At 45.3% G+C, this 20,611-nt stretch overlaps 3 protein-coding genes across 3 annotated transcripts; 1 reads left to right on the forward strand and 2 right to left on the reverse strand.

Moving 5' to 3' along the window:
- The first annotated feature begins 9 nt into the window (after positions 1-9).
- Positions 10-6,087, forward strand: crnkl1 (crooked neck pre-mRNA splicing factor 1). Its single transcript, XM_068598730.1, has 14 exons — positions 10-181; positions 930-1,082; positions 1,482-1,573; positions 1,660-1,818; positions 2,486-2,652; positions 2,946-3,124; positions 3,210-3,380; positions 3,650-3,841; positions 3,926-3,985; positions 4,059-4,139; positions 4,465-4,704; positions 4,803-4,904; positions 5,195-5,443; positions 5,602-6,087. The coding sequence occupies exons 1-14, from the start codon at positions 134-136 to the stop codon at positions 5,965-5,967; spliced, it is 2,259 nt and encodes a 752-aa protein (XP_068454831.1). The 5' UTR covers positions 10-133; the 3' UTR covers positions 5,968-6,087.
- Positions 6,088-6,449: 362 nt separating this feature from the next.
- On the reverse strand, positions 6,450-8,451 carry naa20 (N-alpha-acetyltransferase 20, NatB catalytic subunit). Its single transcript, XM_068598732.1, has 6 exons — positions 8,336-8,451; positions 7,940-7,964; positions 7,736-7,826; positions 7,482-7,617; positions 6,849-6,994; positions 6,450-6,706 (listed from the first exon to the last, which is right to left on the reverse strand). The coding sequence occupies exons 1-6, from the start codon at positions 8,386-8,388 to the stop codon at positions 6,621-6,623; spliced, it is 537 nt and encodes a 178-aa protein (XP_068454833.1). The 5' UTR covers positions 8,389-8,451; the 3' UTR covers positions 6,450-6,620.
- Positions 8,452-9,893: 1,442 nt separating this feature from the next.
- On the reverse strand, positions 9,894-19,764 carry LOC137801340 (NLR family CARD domain-containing protein 3-like). The gene is made up of 7 exons (XM_068598729.1): positions 17,903-19,764; positions 17,633-17,806; positions 15,751-15,924; positions 14,348-14,521; positions 12,676-12,849; positions 11,861-12,034; positions 9,894-11,050 (listed from the first exon to the last, which is right to left on the reverse strand). Exons 1-7 carry the CDS (start codon positions 19,618-19,620, stop codon positions 11,041-11,043), a joined length of 2,598 nt encoding a protein of 865 aa, XP_068454830.1. The 5' UTR covers positions 19,621-19,764; the 3' UTR covers positions 9,894-11,040.
- Positions 19,765-20,611: the final 847 nt, after the last annotated feature.

Below are 20,611 nucleotides of genomic sequence, written 5' to 3' on the forward strand. Positions count from 1 at the left end.
GTACTGTCATGGCGGCTCGCGCTTGAAAAACGTTTCGTCAACTGTTTCTAGCTTGTGTTGTTGTGTTTTTTAAAGTACGTTTATGTGACGTACTTTATTTATCTGTATTTGTTTTTTTCACCTGCCAGCAAACATGGCGTCCACCGCGGCGGGTAAACAGCGGATCCCGAAGGTGGCGAAGGTAAGAAAAGAGAGGGCATAAGAAGAGCCATGAGCTAAGCTAAATGCTAACAGATGGCTTATGAACTCAAAAGCGCCATATTGTGATCACGTTCGCTTTGCAGATCGATTATATCTGTAATGTCTGATACGAATACGCGTTATGTTACTGTTTTTAGAGGTGTGACGTTAAGTCTGACGGGGACCACGTGAGGTCCAGACCAGCTAGCTACTGTTAGCTAGCTGTTAGACGCTCCTGTAAGCTAGCTGAGGGACCAACATGCTGCACTTTATTTGTTTGTTAAGAGGAAGAGAAGTGATACTGGATTGTTTAGAGGAAGAGGAGTGATACTGGTTTGTGTTTAGAAGAAGAGTGATACTGTTTTTTTGTGTGTGTGAAGAGGAGTGGTCCTGGTGTGTGTAAAGAGGAAGATGAGTGATTCTGGTGTGCGTAAAGAGGAAGAGGAGTGATTCTGGTGTGCGTAAAGAGGAAGAGGAGTGATTCTGGTGTGTATGTGTGTGCATGTATGTGTGTGTGTGTGTGTGTGTGTGTGTGTGTGTGTGTGTTTGTGCATGCCAGGGATTCATACGGTGCCTGGCAGTTGGGAAACAACGCATGTACATGGACAACAACTTGAATTACACATTAATTCATTGCAAAACAAAGTTGTGTTGTCCAATGAAGTCTCTTTATGAGACGAGTGCTGTGCTGTCGGCATCAAGACGTTAAAGACCTCCCGGTGGTTAAAGTCTCTCCTCTCGTCTTGCAGGTGAAGAATAAAGCTCCCGCGGAGGTTCAGATCACCGCTGAGCAGCTGCTGAGGGAAGCCAAGGAGCGCGAGCTCGAGCTGCTGCCACCGCCGCCCAAACAGAAGATCACCGACGAGGAGGAGCTGAACGACTACAAGCTCAAGAAGAGGAAGGTGAGTGCCCGCCAGTGTTCTTATAGTTATATGTGCAGTAAGTGGAAACTGCTGCACAACACAACGTTTTAACAGCGTTACTCGTCAAATGCCACGTGTGATTAATTTAATATATCCAGATATATTGATCGGGCTGAATCATTCTGAAAAGAACATCTAATTCGGATTAGTTTTTGTCTGATATTGCAACTATGATTATCTGTACCAAACAGGTGTTTTCTTAGGTCTGTAGGATATGATGTGTAGATGCAGTCATCTCTGCATCACCACAATATTTAGTATAAAATGTTATTTGACACATTTTGGAAAATGGCAACATTATGAGAGTATATTTGTAGTTTTATTTTTTTTTTCAAGCCATTTTTCTCACCTTTTTTTCTCTCTCTCTTTTTCTTTCAGGGGTTTGAAGACAACATCCGAAAGAACCGGACTGTGATCAGCAACTGGATCAAATACGCACAATGGGAGGAAAGCCTGAAGGAGATACTGAGGTAATGGACCCAGGAATCCATGCGTGGCGCTCCCCCCTCCCTCCGCACACCTTTCCCCTCACCTTGCTGCCTTCCTCCGCTTTCAGGGCCCGCTCCATCTACGAGCGAGCGCTGGACGTCGATCACCGCAACATCACGCTGTGGCTGAAGTACGCCGAGATGGAGATGAAGAGCCGGCAGGTGAATCACGCCCGCAACATCTGGGACCGAGCCATCACCATCCTGCCACGGGTCAACCAGTTCTGGTATGAAGGAAGTCTGCGCTTCACTTTCCCTGCAACGAGCTGCTCTCAGTGTTGCGTCTGTTTTAGAGAATCTACTCACGACCCTGTAAGAACCCCGTCCTCCCTCACGGGGACGGAGGGGCCACATAAGACATTTTTTTTTTAAAATAGTGCCAACTCTTTTATGTCACATTGGGCGATTATTTTATTTGTTTTAATCTGCTTTGAGTCGAACAATATAAAATATCATTGACTCAGCCAAAGGAACTGATCAGATCATAAATGTTGTTCATATTGTGCGTTTATGTCGCACAGTTTTTATTGACGTTTGTGTCTGAAAGATTTTTATCTGATTTGTTTTATACAGTTCCTTCCAGAGATGTGCTCACAGCAGGTTCAGGACACGACATGTTAGTAAAGCATTAGAATTCTTAAAGGAGTAAATCTTTAACCTTTAACAACGAAAAACAAGCTTTTTAAATGAAACACTTCCTTCAGATCCGTCACAACCCGAATCGGCCATCTTGGAAAGGTTGTTATGGGAACACAAAGTCACATGACCCCGATGTTCAGTCGGTGTCACTCAGGGACTTCATGGGTTCTAATCAGGATAAAGCTGTATATGGAAGCTTCCAGAACATTTAAAAGGTCACCGAGGGTCCTGATGCGTTGATGTGCTCCGTTACAGGTACAAGTACACCTACATGGAGGAGATGCTGGGGAACGTGGCCGGCTGCCGGCAGGCGTTCGAGCGCTGGATGGAGTGGGAGCCCGACGAGCAGGCCTGGCACTCGTACATCAACTTTGAGCTGCGCTACAAGGAAGTGGACAAAGGCCGCAGCATTTATGAGCGATATATCCTTTTTGTCGTGTTCGCAGCATCTAAAGAAAGGCTCCTCGGCGTTTTCCCAGAACCCAAGCGGCCATCTTTAAACATCTTGTTTGGTCCAAAACCCCAAACGTTCTTACGGTCATGGACATTTGGTTTAAAGTCATAGAAATGTGGTTAAAAGTCATAAAAATTTGTTTTCTAGTCATAAAAATGTGGTTTAAAGTCATAAAGAGTTAAATGTCCTGGCATCCGCCGGTCAGAGGTGAGTCCTGCTCTATGTTGTGATCTTGCTAAATCTCCCTTGACTCCGCTGCACTCGTCCTCGTTCACCCCGAGGTGAAGAACTGGATCAAGTACGCTCGCTTCGAGGAGAAGCACGGCTACATCGCTCACAGCAGGAAGGTGTTCGAGCGGGCGGTGGAGTTCTTCGGGGAGGACCACGTGGACGAAAACCTCTTCGTGGCCTTCGCCAAGTTCGAGGAGACGCAGAAAGAGGTTAAGACACTTCCGTGAATTCTCGGCTGTTGTTTATTTATCTTCGTCCTTCTACCGGTTTTGAGTTTACTTCAATGCGTTTCAGTTTGAGCGCGTTCGGGTCATCTACAAGTACGCTTTGGACCGGATCCCCAAGCAGCAGGCGCAGGAGCTCTTCAAGTTCTACACCATGTTCGAGAAGAAGTTCGGCGACCGGCGGGGGATCGAGGACGTCATCGTCAGCAAGCGCCGCTTCCAGTACGAGGAGGAGGTCAAGGTATTCACCGCGGAAGACCACTTCTGATTGATACCCGGGAATAAACTGTCTCTTACCGAGTCACAAAGTCATTTTGTTTTAGGTTTAAAAATCAGACAAAAAGGTGAAAGCGCCGCTTCCTGTCCGGGGGAAGCGTCGCTTCCTGTCCGGGGGAAGCGTCGCTTCCTGTCCGGGGGAAGCGTCGCTTCCTGTCCGGGGAAGCGGCGCTTCCTGTCCGGGGGAAGCGTCGCTTCCTGTCCTCCGCGCTGACGTTGTCCCGCCCCTCTCAGGCGAACCCTCACAACTACGACGCGTGGTTCGACTACCTGCGTCTGGTGGAGAACGACGCCGACACCGACACGGTGCGGGAGGTCTACGAGCGCGCCATCGCCAACATCCCGCCCATCCAGGAGAAGCGGCACTGGAAGCGGTACATCTACCTGTGGATCAACTATGCTCTGTACGAGGAGCTGGAGGTCAAGGTGGGTTCCCTCCAGGCCTGGACAAACGTTGGAGCTAATAATAATAATAGTAATAGTAATAATATTAAGGTTTGTTGTCTGCAGGATCCAGACAGAACGAGGCAGGTGTACCAGGCCTGTCTGGACCTCATCCCGCATAAGAAGGTGAGCTCTCTGTTCGCCTCTCAATGGCTGAAGTTCTTCACTGGATCCTGACCCGCTTGTGTTTTCCTTTCAGTTCACGTTCGCTAAGATCTGGCTGCTCTACGCTCAGTTTGAGATCCGACAGAAGAACCTGCAGGGAGCCAGAAGGGTCATGGTGAGGTTCCTAAACATGTATATTCATATTTATATTTATATTTCAGGAGATACCACGATGAATATCAAACAAGCCGTTTTTAACGTTACTTCGTGTCCACGGAAAACACTACTTCCTGTTTAGGGAAAACATTACTTCCTGTTCACAGAACTTCCTGTTTATGGAAAACGGTACTTCTTGTTCTCTGAAAACGTTACTTCCTGTTTACGTAACTTCCTGTTGATGTAAAGCGTAACTTCCTGTTCATATAAAACGTAACTTCCTGTTCATATAAAGCGTTGCTTCCTGTTGTGAGCTGACGACCTGCTGGTGTTGGTCCCTTCAGGGCACGGCCATCGGTAAATGCCCCAAGAACAAGCTGCTGAAGGGCTACATCGAGCTGGAGCTGCAGCTGCGGGAGTTCGACCGCTGCAGGAAGCTGTACGAGAAGTACCTGGAGTTCAGCCCGGAGAACTGCACCACCTGGATCAAGTTCTCCGAGCTGGAGACCATCCTGGGAGACGTGGAGCGCGCCCGCGCCATCTTCGAACTCGCCATCGGGCAGCCGCGGCTGGACATGCCCGAGGTACCGCCTGCTTTATGTGACGGGATTATTCCTCGTTTACTCGGGGGGGAAGATCTTTTTTAATGCGTGTGTGTGTGTGTGTGTGTGTGTGTGTTCAGGTGCTGTGGAAGTCCTACATTGACTTTGAGATCGAGCAGGAGGACTTTGAAAACACCCGGACTCTTTACAAAAGGCTGCTGCAGCGCACCCAACATGTCAAGGTGAGAACTGCAGTCTGGCTTCAACGCTCACACAAACAATAGTCGTGACGTCTCTGGTGTCAACCTGTCAATCACCTTGTAGCCCCGCCCCTAAAGGTCAGGAGAGAGAATGCAGCTTTAACACATGAAGCATAGACTTCTATACAACCTGAGGAGTCGCCTCTAAAGATTGAGACATGTTGACAATGTTTGAGGGAATCCATCAAGAAAGTAAGCAGTCATTTTCTCAAAGACTTCATGAATACACTCTGACTTCTCTTCTTCTTCTTCCTCCTCCTCCTCTTCCTCAGGTCTGGATCAGCTACGCTAAGTACGAGCTGTCCATCGACGCCCCCGACCGGCTGCAGAAGTGCCGGCAGATCTTCGAGGAGGCCAACAAGGGCATGAGGAACTGCGAGGAGAAGGAGGAGCGGCTGATGCTGCTGGAGTCCTGGAGGGACTTCGAGAGGGAGTTCGGCTCCGAGAGCTCGATGGAGCGAGTGAGGAAGCTGCTGCCGGACAAAGTGAAGAAGAGGAGGAAGCTGACGGCCGAGGACGGGGTGAGAACCGCTTCATGTTTCATATTTGACCTCTTGATGCATTGCTTTGATCTGATGGGACAAAGATTTTCAATCAAGGAAACTAGAATAAGTTGTTTTATTGAGCTGCATCACGATGGATTCTCTTCATGACCTCGTCTTTGTCCCGCTTCTTCCAGTCGGACGCCGGCTGGGAGGAATACTACGACTACATCTTCCCCGAGGACGCCGCCAACCAGCCCAACCTCAAACTGCTGGCCATGGCGAAGATGTGGAAGAGGCAGCAGATGGTGGAGGAGGAAGAGCAGGTGGAGGAGGAAGAGCAGGAGGAAGAGGAGGAGGGCGAGAAAAGTCCAGAGAAAAGTCCCGAGGCGGCCGAAGAGACGGCGTCCTCCGACGAGCCCGACGCTCCTGAGACGCAGCCGGAGAGAAACGCTGAGACGACGAGCGCTGACCGAGACGACGAAGACAGCAGCAGCAGTGACAGTGATGATGATGATGGAGATGATGGAAGGAAGGAGAGCGCAGAGGAAGATAAAGAGTAGCTCACCTTTCTGGATCAATTTTTTTGTATCTGTTCCCTTTTTTTTTTTTTTACAAGAACAGAAGCAGCTGATGAATCTTTATTGTTCTGTTTTCTGATTCATAAAAACATTCAAACTCTGCTTTCTTTTTTTCTTGAAACAGGAAATGAAACCGAATAATTAATCTTATTTTAGTTCATACAACTCTGATTAATTGTCAGTTTGACTACAAAGTGAAATAGTTATATATATTTATTATAAATATATATAATATAAATTATGAATATATATATAATATATAGTATAATTATATATAATTTATATTATGTCATATATATAAATATTAAATATATACATTTTATAATACATTATAAATATAATATATATTACAGGTATATAACTTATTAAAAACATACATATATAATAGATATATAATTATAAATAATATATATAAATATATTTACTATAATATACATATATTTATATATATATAATAGTCCATGCACAAGTTCTTTGATCATTTTATTTACTGAATTTGCAGCAAAAGCATTAAAATAGAAACATTGTGGCTCTGACTAATGACTGGTGTCACAGTCTGACTGTACAGAGTAAAGTGTGTGTGTGTGTGTGTAATAATAATAATAATAATGTTATGAGGCCGCAGGCAGCTGCTGTTATTCGATGTCTTCCGGTCTGACAGGATGCGGCAGCGGGACGATGGACTTCTTGTCTGCGTCTCTGGACAAAGCTTTCCTCATGTCTGCAACCAGAAGACAAGAACTAATTCATTCCAACACCTGTGTTTATTGTATGTAATCATCCAGCAAAGCCGTGGGAAAAAATGTATGTCTCATATAAAAGATGACGGTGGACTCTGAAGACCCGGGTCCGGTCCGGCTCACCGTAGGCGTCCTCGTCCGGCTCTCCGTTGCTGGCGCTGTAATACTCGATCACCGTGCGGTAGACGCTGTAGCCCAGACGCTTGTACATGTTCACCGCCACCTGGTTGGAGACGCGCACGAACAGATCCACGAAGAAGCCGCCCTTCCTACGAGACAGAGGGATTTTCAGAATAAAAGCATCGAAAAACACAAAGTAGCTACACGTTAAGACCCATTATGAGTTATTATGAGTCATGAGAGATGTGTATTAATATATACAAATATGTAGTATTTTATACAAATATTTATTATTAGTTATGCGAGGACTAGAGAGGACCAGGACTACACTGAGACTACAGAGGACCAGGACTACACTGAGACTACAGAGGACCAGGACTACACTGAGACTACAGAGGACCAGGACTACACTGAGACTACAGAGGACCAGGACTACACTGAGACTACAGAGGACCAGGACTACACTGAGACTATAGAGGACCAGGACTACACTGAGACTACAGAGGACCAGGACTACACTGAGACTACAGAGGACCAGGACTACACAGTCCCTTCAACTCCGTTGCTCCTCAGTGTTTGCCTCCAGGCTCTGGCGCCCTCTGGTGGCGTGCGTCGGGTACTTCCAGGTGCACCGACCTTTCCGAGATCTCCTCCAGCATCTCCATGAGTTTGGCTGCGAGGCCGAGCCTCCTGAACTCCGGGGCCACGGACAGCGCCGTGACGTGACCGTGCCACTCCTCCCGCGCCACGGATCCCTCCGCCTTGCCCATGACTACAAAAATAATAATAATAATAATTAAAGACAAAGCAAACAATTATATATATATATATATATATATATATATATATATATATATATATATATATATATATATATACATTAAACTCACTGTAGCCCATCAGTTCCCCTCCAGGAGCCTCAGCCACGATGAAGTACTCGGGCCAGTGGGCCAGGTACTGGAGGTAGAACGGGATCCCATACTGGAGGTCAAAGGTCAACGGAAGCTACAGACGACTGATGCATATTAGCAAATGTGTAATTCATATTAAAGACAACCATGAGCTCACGTGTTCATCCGTAAAAGGAAGGATACGGTTTCTGTCAGAGGGTCCAGGTTGCTGTTGAACCAAACACAGACGAACAAACAGTTAATTTAAGCTTTAAAGTGAACTGTTATTTATCTGGTCAATGGTTGGAGGCCACAAAGAGAACCGTGTTATTTACTGGAAGAAGAGTTAGTTGACGCATTAAATGTGAGCCGATGAGTCCAGAAGACACTCAGTAGTCTTACGGTGTGTAAAGTTGTGCATTAACAAGTATCCTTTGGCTAAAAATAACGAGACAACTAAAATATCACTTTTTTTTAAAGAGAGTTTGGCACAGACATGTTGTGAGCGCCAAACACCAGGTGCGCAAACACAAACACGAGTCGGCTGCACAGCAAACACAACACAATCGGCGTGTTGAAAACAGACAAAAGCGCACTTACATATTGTTGAATTTAAATAAATCATCGCAGGTAAACGGCCTTAATGTTGTCATGTCGGCTTGCTGCTCCGCGTCCCTTCACCTCGCAGAGGAAGAGACGCATCGGCTCACTGTAAAAGGTCCTTGGAAAAGGAGCAGCGCCCCTGGCGGGAGGGAGGTGGTACTGCAGTAACATAACACTATAGGCACTAATGCACTCCGTGTATTTAAAAGACTTTCAGAGCGGCTTCATTTAATTTTATTGTATTTAACAAGAGGAGGAGGAGAAAGAGGAGAAAAAGGAGACACCCTCGGCTTCTTCAGCCTTCTTCTTCTTTCTGACCGCGGGACTGAACATGACGTCCTGTTGGTTTGCTTGTATGCACCAGATCGGATCACGGACCATGTCGACAACAAGAGCATAAAAATTGCAACGAGGAAGTGATTAGAGGAAAATAGATTCAACATTCGTCTTAAAGACGGAAACAAGTTGAGAGAGGAGAGACGGAGAGGAACGATGGCTGAACCCAGATGGATTAAAACCTCTTTGTTTGTGATTCTGGTGCTTCAGTTTACAGGTAAGAAGACATATAATGTGTTTATGACGACAGAGACATTAAAGAAGCTTCTTTATTCATATCAGTGATGTTACTTCATGACCTCACCTTCATTTAAAGGAGACAGACAAGTAGTCTGTTTGTTTCCCATCCAGGTGAATAGTGAGTTTAATGAACTCTTAGAAACCAACCATGAGGAACATTCTCACACTGTTGTTGTGTCTAAAATGATCTTCACTCTGACGTCAATACTCATGTTTTTATTTCTCTTTATTCTTTTTCTTCCTCTCTCTTCTTCTCAGCAGCAGCAACAGGACAACGTGATCTCTCCTTCACTGTCAGAGATGGAGATGAAGCCACTTTGCCTTGTGACAGTCTGATAGATGATCAACAGAACTGTAACGCTACTTGGTGGCACTTTGATGATTCAAGGATAGAAGTATTTCTGTTTACAGATGGGCAGATTAGTGATGAAGCCAAAGATAAATCAGACAGACTGTTCTCTGGTTATAAAGAATGTCGCTGATGAAGATATCGGTCTTTATGACTGCAGACAGTTCAGATCAGGACGACATCAAGATACTGTGGTTGATCTGTCTGTTGTCACCAGTGAGTATTCACATCATCATGTCCTCAAACTGTCTGGTCAGAACAATATACTGAAACATTATGATGATGATGATGATGATGATGATGATGATGATGGTGGTGATGAAGTTCCTCTTCTTCCTCTCTCAATGTCTCCATCTTCACCAGTGACTGAACACGAGGACGCTGGTGAGGTGACGGTGAACTGCTCTGTGGCGACACATAGAGGATGTAGACACACAGTGAAGTGGCTGCTTGAGGGTCAAGAAGTGGACGGAGACAACAAAGACTTGATGACATCATCACTGTCTTCCTGCTCCGCCTCTCTGAAGTTTCTGACTTCTCATTTCTTTCACACATCGAGGTTTAATTCATTGATGTGTGAAGTGACCGGAGGCGACACTATAACAATACAAACATACTGAGTTTGGACTAAACTTTATTTTTATTGAACAAATGGTCAATAAGAAACAGCAACATACATGTGAACCGTCCACAGGGGGCGACACCAGTTCCTCTTCATCGGTGAGTCTGCTGACTCTTCAACTGCAGCCGCAGCCGGCGAGGACGCCGCGTTTGTTGAAGTCATGAACGGCAGCCGGCGTTACGGACGAAGGTGACGGTGAGAACGTGAACTCTGCTGAACGTTCAGAGACTCAGTGATCACACAGAGACTCCACAGAGGAAGGAAGAAACACAGCAACCGCCTTCACTGAAGAATCTCTTCTCACGGAACAAAGCAACGAGAAGCAACGGCTGCATGCAGGTTCAGGTCCTGAAGACACACACACACACACACACACACACACACACACACACACACACACACACACACACACACACACACACACACACAGTGTGTCCTCACAGAGTAAGCATGTGTTCAGGTTAAATGTCCTCATACCCCGTCCGCACCAACACACACACACACACATTTACACACATACACACATACACACCTACTGACACACACACACACACACACACACACACACACACACACACACACACACACACACACACACACACACACACAGTCAGAAAGTCAACACGTGTAAAGAATTGTCAGATCGTCCATCTTCGTCGCCCCCTACTGGTTTCATCAAAGAAGACACTGCAGCAGACGTGAACGTTTTTTTTCTTTGTTGTCATTTAAAAAATAACTCAAACTTTCAGGTCGTTCCGGCCCAGAAGGAAAAGAGTGAGGGTGCAAACATCAGGATGAAGACATCCTCTGGGGAACATGAATATCTGTAGAAAATGATATGCAGAACATGAACTTTCTGACCTTCAGTCGATGCTCGTGGATCTACTACATGACTGGAATTAATCCTCTGAGGAACGTTGAGATAGTTCACAGTTCATATTTTACAAACAGGAACAAACAAAAAGAACCAGGAGAACTTCAAAAGGTTCTCGGCCTGAAGAAGAGAGAACCTGTGACATGAGGCCCAATGTCTGTTTGTGTGAGAGGGGTCAGACTTTAGTCTTTAAAAGTCTTCTGCTGGGAGAGACTAAACCAAACCAGCTGGAGGGCTGGACCAGCCTCCTGATGCTCTCTGGATCACCTGGACCCAGCTGGTCACTTCCAGCTGGAGGAGGAGGAGGAAGAGGAAGAAGAAGAAGAACCAGTGTCCAGGATTTACGTCTTCATAACATTATTTTGAGTGTTGATGGAGCGGCTACAACGTTAGCTTAGCTTAGCATTCATCGATCCAGACTCCATTTAGAAAACTAACATTTTAAAAGTTGTTTTCTTGTCGTCTTGTGGAGAAAACTAACAAAACATGAATTTAGACTTTTCATGAATCTGCATCCTTATGTAGTTATTTCAGCTTCATTTTTATCTGTTTATTGTAATTAAATCACAGCTGAATCTGCATATTTTGGGTTCTTACAGCTGCAGTAAAGCAGCAGACATGCGTCTTGCTCCAGATGATGTCATGAAGCAGACGAGATGAAGTTTGGTTTCCTTCAATATCTGAACTTCCTCAACATGAACACAGCAGCACTAGTGACTGATGATTGGCTGCATGGAGGTAAAGACTGAGCAGTAAAGCATCAGGTTACTAAACGTAATGCTGGTTCTATGCAGAGAGAGCCAGTGATGTGCAGCTTCAGTCAGACTGATCTCACAGCTGAGACAAAGATGATCAATAGTTTGACAGTTTGATGAATGAGGACCACTGTCTCTAAACATCTCTGATGCCGTCAGCTGATGCAGCTTCACTTCCTGTTGACGTGAACAACAACAACACATGGACTCAAACACACCATCACAACGAGCTTCTGGCTCATCTGATTGGCCCACTGCTCTCTCTCTTCTAATCCTGCAGCCTGTGGATCTGTGTTTGGTACAATACTGCTGAAACCAGCGTGGACTGACTGAACCCTCTACTGACCTCAGAGTCTTCAGACTACAATCTGGACTCTCCAGAAGATCAGACAGCAGCTTCACGTCTGATTCCTGCAGCTTGTTTCCACTCAGATTCAGTTCTTTCAGACTGGAGGGGTTTGACTTGAGAGCTGATGCCAGAGAAGAACAGCCTTCCTCTGTGATCTCACACCATGACAGACTGCAAACACACAAAACAACACACAGTTTATTATATCGATACACAATGAATCATTATTCTCATCATCAACATGAGTGGCTTTCATTTTGGTTTCTTCTTCTTTTGTAAACGGACATTTTGTTAAAATCATGTCACTTAAACACATTTAAATCTGAATCTGCACCCCCCTTGCGCCCCACATATAATAGCTCTGCGCCTCACTAGAGGGTCGTGCCCCACATCTTGAGAACCACTGGACCAATGAGAGGCCAGTAGGCTCAGTGACTGAGAGAACTAAGACTATGCAGAACTTGTTGTTCGGGGTTCATTAGGGGAAGCAAAGACAGTGAACTATTAGCAGGTTAGACTGTAAATGGTCTGTGGATGCTGAAGCTGTGCATCCTCAGCTGAGAATGTTTTACTGAATCACCATCGACTTTTTATGAAGTGTGTTTTATTATAACTCATAGAATCCGACCTCTTCTCTTTGGTCGAGACCACACAAAGGTTTTTGGAATTGAACACTTACCAACAATTCCTCCAGGTGTTTTTCCACAATAGTACTGGAACATGTAACACTTCACTGATCAATACGTAGATAAATCAATAGAGTTATTGATTAAACATGAAGGTGCTACACTAGCAGCAGACAGTGAACACACCTCAGAGTCTCCAGTCTACAATCTGGACTCTCCAGAAAACCACTCAGCAGCTTCACTCCTGATTCCTGCAGCTTGTTTCCACTCAGATTCAGTTCTTTCAGACTGGAGGGGTTTGACTTCAGAGCTGACGCCAGAGAAGAACAGCCTTCCTCTGTGATCTCACAGCCTGCCAGACTGCAAACACACAAAACAACACACAGTTTATTATATCGATACACAATGAATCATTATTCTCATCATACACATGAGTGGCTTTCATTTTGGTTTCTTCTTCTTTTGTAAACAGACATTTAGTTAAAATCATGACAATTTGTTGATAAAGGACAGGGGCCCTAACACTTTAGGCCCTGACTCTTTGGGCCCTGTCACTTTGGGCCCTGTCACTTTGGGCCCTAACACTTTAGGCCCTGACTCTTTGGGCCCTGTCACTTTGGGCCCTGTCACTTTGGGCCCTAACACTTTAGGCCCTGACTCTTTGGGCCCTGTCACTTTGGGCCCTGTCACTTTGGGCCATGACACTTTGGGCCCTGACACTTTGGGCCCTGTCACTTTGGGCCCTATCACTTTGGGCCCTAACACTTTAGGCCCTGACTCTTTGGGCCCTGTCACTTTGGGCCCTGTCACTTTGGGCCCTAACACTTTAGGCCCTGACTCTTTGGGCCCTGTCACTTTGGGCCCTGTCACTTTGGGCCCTAACACTTTAGGCCCTGACTCTTTGGGCCCTGTCACTTTGGGCCCTGTCACTTTGGGCCATGACACTTTGGGCCCTGACACTTTGGGCCCTGTCACTTTGGGCCCTATCACTTTGGGCCCTAACACTTTAGGCCCTGACTCTTTGGGCCCTGTCACTTTGGGCCCTGTCACTTTGGGCCCTAACACTTTAGGCCCTGACTCTTTGGGCCCTGTCACTTTGGGCCATGACACTTTGGGCCATGACACTTTGGGCCCTGACACTTTGGGCCCTGTCACTTTGGGCCCTATCACTTTGGGCCATGACACTTTGGGCCCTGACTCTTTGGGCCCTGTCACTTTGGGCTTTGACTCTTTGGGCCATGACACTTTGGGCCCTAACTCTTTGGGCCCTGTCACTTTGGGCCCTGTCACTTTGGGCCATGGCACTTTGGGCCGTGACACTTTGGGCCCTGTCACTTTGGGCTCTGACTGTTTGGGCCATGACACTTTGGGCCCTAACTCTTTGGGCCCTGACACTTTGGGCTCCGACACTTTGGGCCCTGACACTTTGGGCCCTGTCACTTTGGGCCCTGTCACTTTGGGCTCTGACTCTTTGGGCACTGACACTTTGGGCCCTGAGACTTTGGGCCCTGTCACTTTGGGCCCTGAGACTTTGGGCCCTGAGACTTTGGGCCCTAACACTTTGGGCCCTGTCACTTTGGGCCCTGAGACTTTGGGCCCTAACACTTTGGGCTATGACACTCTAGGCCCCTGGGTCTGGGCCCTTTAGTCCTGTTCAGTAATCCATCCACCAGCATGAAGCCAGACAAGTTGTACATGTCATGGTTGTAGAGGACGACATGCAGACAACGAGGCAGCTGATGTGAAGTGGAACATATCACCAGAAAATGTTACACTTCACTGATCAATACGTAGATAAATCAATAGAGTTATTGATTAAACATGAAGGTGCTACACTAGCAGCAGACAGTGAACACACCTCAGATTCTCCAGTCTACAATCTGGACTCTCCAGAAAACCACTCAGCAGCTTCACTCCTGATTCCTGCAGCTTGTTTCCACTCAGATCCAGTTCTTTCAGACTGGAGGGGTTTGACTTCAGAGCTGACACCAGAGAAGAACAGCCTTCCTCTGTGATCTCACAGCCTGCCAGACTGCAAACACACAAAACAACACACAGTTTATTATATTGATACACAATGAATCATTATTCTCATCATACACATGAGTGGCTTTCATTTTGGTTTCTTCTTCTTTTGTGAACAGACATTTAGTTAAAATCATGACACTTAAACACATTTAAATCCTGATTCCCATTCAGTTCACAGCATTATGTCCAAAAGCATAATCCATGAGATGTGTCATGTTGTAAATGTGGAACTCCACTTCACAAGGTTTCCTGCAGCTGGCAGCAGACGTGTAGAAGCAGCTCACGGAGGAGAGTTCATGACTTGTTTCAATATCATATTAACGTTGAGGACAAACTCATCACAGCAAATGTTCACATGAACCTGGAGCACAACAGGTTGTTAAAGATGTGAAATGATGACGCTTTCTATAACTTTTAGACATCTGTTACTAAATGTATTGATCAGTATTGATCCAGATTATTCAGAGCAGATCAAAACATGTAAAAAAAAAAGTTATTTAAAAAATGCCAAATGCTCTTAAAAAATGTATTATTGGTCCTGACACGTTGGGCTCTGGTTCTTTGGGCCCTGACACTTTGGGCCCTGACACTTTGGGCCCTGTCACTTTGGGCCCTGAGTCTTTGGGCCCTGACACTTTGGGCCATGACACTTTGGGCCCTAACTCTTTGGGCCATGACACTTTGGGCCCTGTCACTTTGGGCCCTGAGTCTTTGGGCCCTGACACTTTGGGCCATGACACTTTGGGCCCTAACTCTTTGGGCCCTGACACTCTGGGCCCTGACACTTTGGGCCCTGTCACTTTGGGCTCTGAGTCTTTGGGCTCTGACTCTTTGGGCCCTGACACTTTGGGCCCTGACACTTTTGGCGCTGAGACTTTGGGCCCTGACACTTTAGGCCCTGACACTTTAGGCCCTGTCACTTTGGGCCCTGACACTTTGGGCCCTGTCACTTTGGGCCCTGAGACTTTGGGCCCTAACACTTTGGGCCATGACACTCTAGGCCCCTGGGTCTGGGCCCTTTAGTCCTGTTCAGTAATCCATCCACCAGCATGAAGCCAGACAAGTTGTACATGTCATGGTTGTAGAGGACGACATGCAGACAACGAGGCAGCTGATGTGAAGTGGAACATATCACCAGAAAATGTTACACTTCACTGATCAATACGTAGATAAATCAATAGAGTTATTGATTAAACATGAAGGTGCTACACTAGCAGCAGACAGTGAACACACCTCAGAGTCTCCAGTCTACAATCTGGACTCTCCAGAAAACCACTCAGCAGCTTCACTCCTGATTCCTGCAGCTTGTTTCCACTCAGATCCAGTTCTTTCAGACTGGAGGGGTTTGACTTCAGAGCTGACACCAGAGAAGAACAGCCTTCCTCTGTGATCTCACAGCCTGCCAGACTGCAAACACACAAAACACCACACAGTTTATTATATTGATATACAATGAATCATTATTCTCATCATACACATGAGTGGCTTTCATTTTGGTTTCTTCTTCTTTTGTAAACAGACATTTTTTGAGCCCCAAAGTGCCCCGTATGGGGCATGAGTTTTGAGAATTCAGCAGGTCTGTGTTTAAGTCGTGATATGAACCCCATATGAGTTATAATACTTGTGTTATTTTATATCATTTTTTTCAGAATTTTGTCGTAATTTTTTTTTTTTTTAAATAATTAAATTTGAAACATTACTATGAACACTTAGCATGACCTAATTTTTTTTTCTGCGACAATGCGTTTTCGGGCCGCTCCGAGTGTTTTCAACTCCACGTTAAAAGGCCTAAACAACAACCTACAGAGTTGAAAGATAATGACCTAAAGAACCGGAATCTGCAAGAAAATTCACAATAAAACAAAGCCTTGGCCTGTTACAAACAATTTTAGTCAAAAAACTGAGTGGTCCGGTTCAAAAATGGAAAAGTTAGACGCTTTATGCCTAAACATGCCCTGATTGGTTGAAGCCTGTATTCAAAATCTGCAGAAATCCCGCCTTAAGACCTGCGACGCGCGACATTCAGACCAGGAAGTGAGTTACAGCACTTTGTAACTGCAGGACTGGACGCATTTAAAAACGAGACATCCTGGCTTAACTTGGTATTTTTTTATTTTTCTGTTCTGATAGATCTCTTCCCACAAGTCTTTACTGTATTTTAGTAATATAAAAGAAGTTAATTAACGTTGTGGTTCCGGAGATATTGTAGGAAACGTCACTTGACCTTTTTTTATAATTTTCTTGTCTGATAATGGGTGCAGCAGGCTTTGGGGGGCATGGGGCTATCATGTCACTGTAAACACATTTAAACCCTGATTCCAGTTAAATGAGTTCTTCCAGTGCAGTAGAAGCTGAAGGTCATTTTCTCGATTTTACATAAATTCTTAAATTCAGCTTTTAAAGGCACTTGCATATGTAATACATACCCATGTGTTACATCTAACAATCTCAGCTCTCTATATAACGAGGCAACATTGTCATAAGGCAAAAGTGTAAACAGAAAATAAGACTCTAAAGCTGAAAAATGTATTCTCGATTCTTGAAATTCTTCACATCTCTTGTGAAAACATAACTTTACTCATGTGGACGAATGGTTTTGGTGATGATATTTTTTTTTTTCAAAAGGTCTTAGGTTCACAAAAGCAGTGAAATATATTTTAAAAAAATGGTAGATACATGTTAATAAATGTCAAAAAACAAATTTTGTTTTATCGTTTTTTGAGTAGTAATGTGGTCTGTCACTACTTTCATCAACATGAGGGACTGAGATACAATGGGACTGAATGACTTCATACTCCAGACCGAGCTTCATGGTGTATTCAAATGAAACATTAATATTAACAGTTTGTTTTTAAACTAAATATGTAGTATATATTTGAGTCAAAATATGTACTATAGAAAAACAAACTTCCTTGTGCGTTCTGGTTCCCTGAAAGCAGGAGGGCCAAGAATGTTCATGTTGGTAGGACAAGACCTCCAACACTTTGATCCCTGCAGGATAGTGTCTAGTTCCCCATTCAGTTCACAGCATTATGTCCAAAAGCATATCATAGAGACACTAGTAGACATTATTCTCCACAGCAACATGTTGGGAACACCAGCATCTGATCCTGACCTGAGAGTCTCCAGTGTACAGTGTGGACTCTCCAGTCCAGCAGACAGCAGCTTCACTCCTGAGTCATGCAGCTTGTTGTGACTCAGGTCCAGCTGTTTCAGACTAGAGGACTGGGAGCTGAGGACTGAGGACAGAGCTCCACAGCTTCTCTCTGAGAGGTTACTGTCACTCAGCCTAGAGGAGGAAAAGAGATTAATACAAACAAAATGTTTAAGTAAAGTAAAATATCACATGTAGTAATGTTAATGTGTCCAAAATGTCTCCACCTACACAGCTTTGTTGGAGGCTTTGACCACTGGTATCAGCCTCAGAAGAGCCTCCTCTGAATCAGTGAATTTATTCAGGTCAAAAAAATCCAAATCTTTTCCTGATGACAGTAAGATGAAGACCAGAGCTGACCACTGAGCAGGAGACAGTTGACCTGTGGAGAGATGCCCTGACCTCATGAACTGTTGGATCTCCTCCACTAGAGAACCATCATTCAGTTCATTCAGACAGTGGAACAGGTTGATGCTTTTCTCTGGAGACGCTTCCTCACTGATCTTCTTCTTGATGTACTGGGCTGTTTCCTGATTGGTCTGTGAGCTACTTCCTGTCTGTGTCAGCAGACCTCGTAGGAGTTTCTGGTTGGTCTCCAGTGAAAGACCCAGGAGGAAGCGGAGGAACAAGTCCAGGTGTCCATTAGGACTCTGCAAGGCCTTGTCCACAGCACTCTGGTAGAGATGTTTTAGTTTAGGTTTTGCTCTCAATACTTTAGGCCAATGGGGTCTTGGCTGTTTTTCTGCCAGCAGGTTGACACCAGAGTTGATGAAGGTCAGATGGACATGAAGAGCAGCCAGAAACTCCTGAACACTCAGATGGATGAAGTAGAACACCTTCTCCTTGTACATTCCTTTCACCTTTCTAAAGATCTGTGTGAACACTCCTGAGTACATTGAGGCTGCTCTGATATCGATGCCACACTTCGTCAGGTCGGATTCATAGAAGATCAGGTTCCCTTTCTGCAGCTGATCAAAAGCCAATTTTCCCAGAGACTCAGTCATCTTCCTGCTGTCTGTCTCAGCTCCTCCATCATACTTGACATTCTTCACTTTGATCTGAACCACCAGGAAGTGGATGTACATCTCAGTCAGGGTCTTGGGCAGCTCTCCTCCCTCTGTGGTCTTCAACACGTCCTCCAGAACTGAAGCAGTGATCCAGCAGAAGACTGGGATGTGGCACATGATGTGGAGGCTTCGTGAGGTCTCGATGTGGGGGATGATCCTTCTGGCCTGCTCCTCATCTCTGAACCTCTTCCTGAAGTAGTCCTTCTTCTGTGGGTCAGTGAACCCTCTGACCTCTGTCACCAGGTCAACACAGTCAGGAGGGATCTGATTGGCTGCTGCAGGTCGTGTGGTTATCCAGAGGCGAGCAGAGGGAAGCAGCTTCCTCCTGATGAGGTTAGTCAGCAGCACATCCACTGAGGTGGACTCTGTGACATCAGTCAGGACCTCATTGTTGTGGAAGTCCAGAGGAAGTCGACACTCATCCAGACCGTCAAAGATGAACACAACCGGGAACTCTTCAAACCTGCAGATTCCTGCTTCTTTGGTTTCAGAGAAGAAGTGATGAACAAGTTCCACCAAGCTGAACTTCTTCTCTTTCAGCACATTCAGGTCTCTGAACGTGAAGGGAAACATGAGCTGGATGTCCTGGTTGGCTTTGTCTTCAGCCCAGTCCAGAGTGAACTTCTGTGTTAGGACTGTTTTCCCGATGCCGGCCACTCCCTTTGTCATCACTGTTCTGATTGGTTCCTCTCGTCCAGATGAGGCTTTAAAGAGGTCTTCACGTCTGATGGTGGTTTCTGGTCTGTATGGTTTCCTGGACGCGGTTTCAATCTGTCTGACCTCATGTTCGTCACTGACCTCTGCGCTGCCTGTGATGTAGAGCTCTGTGAAGATCTGGTTCAGGAGGGCTTGGTTTCTTTCTTCAGGGATCCCCTCAGACATACGCTTGAACTTCTTCTGCAGGTTGGACTTGAGTTCACGCCGGCACTCAGTAAGAATCTCTGTGTGAATAAAACAAAGATAAAAAATCAATGAGGAGTTGTAAGTGAATGAAAGTAATTTCTCTTAAGTTAACACATTTCTGTATTAATGAAATCTCTTCATCTCATTTAGTAACTAAAGGCTCTGAATAGATTCATAAAATGACTTAATATCATTTAACAACCACCGACATGTTGTGCTTCATGTGTCCATGAACTCTGCGATCTCCAAATAACCAGAAGGTTTATTACTTAAGTTCAGAGGGAATTAAAGACGTCCAACAGTATCTCAGTCACTCCAGTGTGCTCATCTTAAACATTACAGGCAACAAACACAGGACTGTCTGCCTTTGTGTTCCTATACTATTACAGATACGAGTGAGTTTGTTGTGAGCCCTTGTTGTAAGATGACACTTTGATGTTCATACCTTCGGACTTACCTTCAGGTTCTCTGATGTGTTTGGGTAACTTCGCCGCTAGATCATTCTGATCGATCTCCTTTAAAACTATCCGGATGGCTTTAATAGTGTGTATGCTGTAGTTCAGGACCATCTGATCCACAGTTTTCATCCGGTTTGCATCCTCCAGTCGACTCTTTGGGATTGCTGGGAAGCCTTCCAGGACCTCCTGCTGCAGGAACCACTTGAATCTTTCAAAATCATCGGCTCCTAAATCATCCAAAGTTTTAAGGAAGACCACAACGGGTTTCTCCATCTGCCCTTCCTGTCAAGATGCAAAATATATTGTTTTATGTTTCACAATCCTCACATTCAAACTCCTGTAATGTGTGATGCTGCTCGTCCTCGTGTCAGTGCTGCTGTCTGTGTGTGTTTGACGTGAGGACGCCGTCATCTCTTCAGTCAGAGACCAACATAAACCTGTGTGACGTCAGAAAGTCCAAAGTGAATGATTAGCTTAGATCAGATATTCCTTTTTTGGTGGCGACATTTGCA

Source organism: Clinocottus analis, unplaced genomic scaffold (assembly GCF_023055335.1).
Source record: "Clinocottus analis isolate CAN_PGR_092001 unplaced genomic scaffold, fCliAna1.0.p SCAF_40, whole genome shotgun sequence".
Lineage (NCBI taxonomy): Eukaryota > Metazoa > Chordata > Actinopteri > Perciformes > Cottidae > Clinocottus > Clinocottus analis.

Bases quoted from the DNA above. Each gene is read 5' to 3' on its own strand.
- crnkl1 (XM_068598730.1), top strand. From the start codon at position 134: ATGGCGTCCACCGCGGCGGGTAAACAGCGGATCCCGAAGGTGGCGAAG. The intron at 1,574-1,659 runs GTAATGGACCCA...CTCCGCTTTCAG, and splicing joins AGCCTGAAGGAGATACTGAG to GGCCCGCTCCATCTACGAGC. The intron at 3,381-3,649 runs GTATTCACCGCG...CGCCCCTCTCAG, and splicing joins AGTACGAGGAGGAGGTCAAG to GCGAACCCTCACAACTACGA.
- naa20 (XM_068598732.1), bottom strand. From the start codon at position 8,388: ATGACAACATTAAGGCCGTTTACCTGCGATGATTTATTTAAATTCAAC. The intron at 7,965-8,335 runs GTAAGTGCGCTT...TTGGTTCAACAG, and splicing joins TTATTTAAATTCAACAATAT to CAACCTGGACCCTCTGACAG. The intron at 7,827-7,939 runs GTATCCTTCCTT...TTTGACCTCCAG, and splicing joins TGGACCCTCTGACAGAAACC to TATGGGATCCCGTTCTACCT.
- LOC137801340 (XM_068598729.1), bottom strand. From the start codon at position 19,620: ATGTCTGAGGGGATCCCTGAAGAAAGAAACCAAGCCCTCCTGAACCAG. The intron at 15,925-17,632 runs GTCAGGATCAGA...GTGTGTTTGCAG, and splicing joins TGTACACTGGAGACTCTCAG to TCTGGCAGGCTGTGAGATCA. The intron at 14,522-15,750 runs GTGTGTTCACTG...GTGTGTTTGCAG, and splicing joins TGTAGACTGGAGACTCTGAG to TCTGGCAGGCTGTGAGATCA.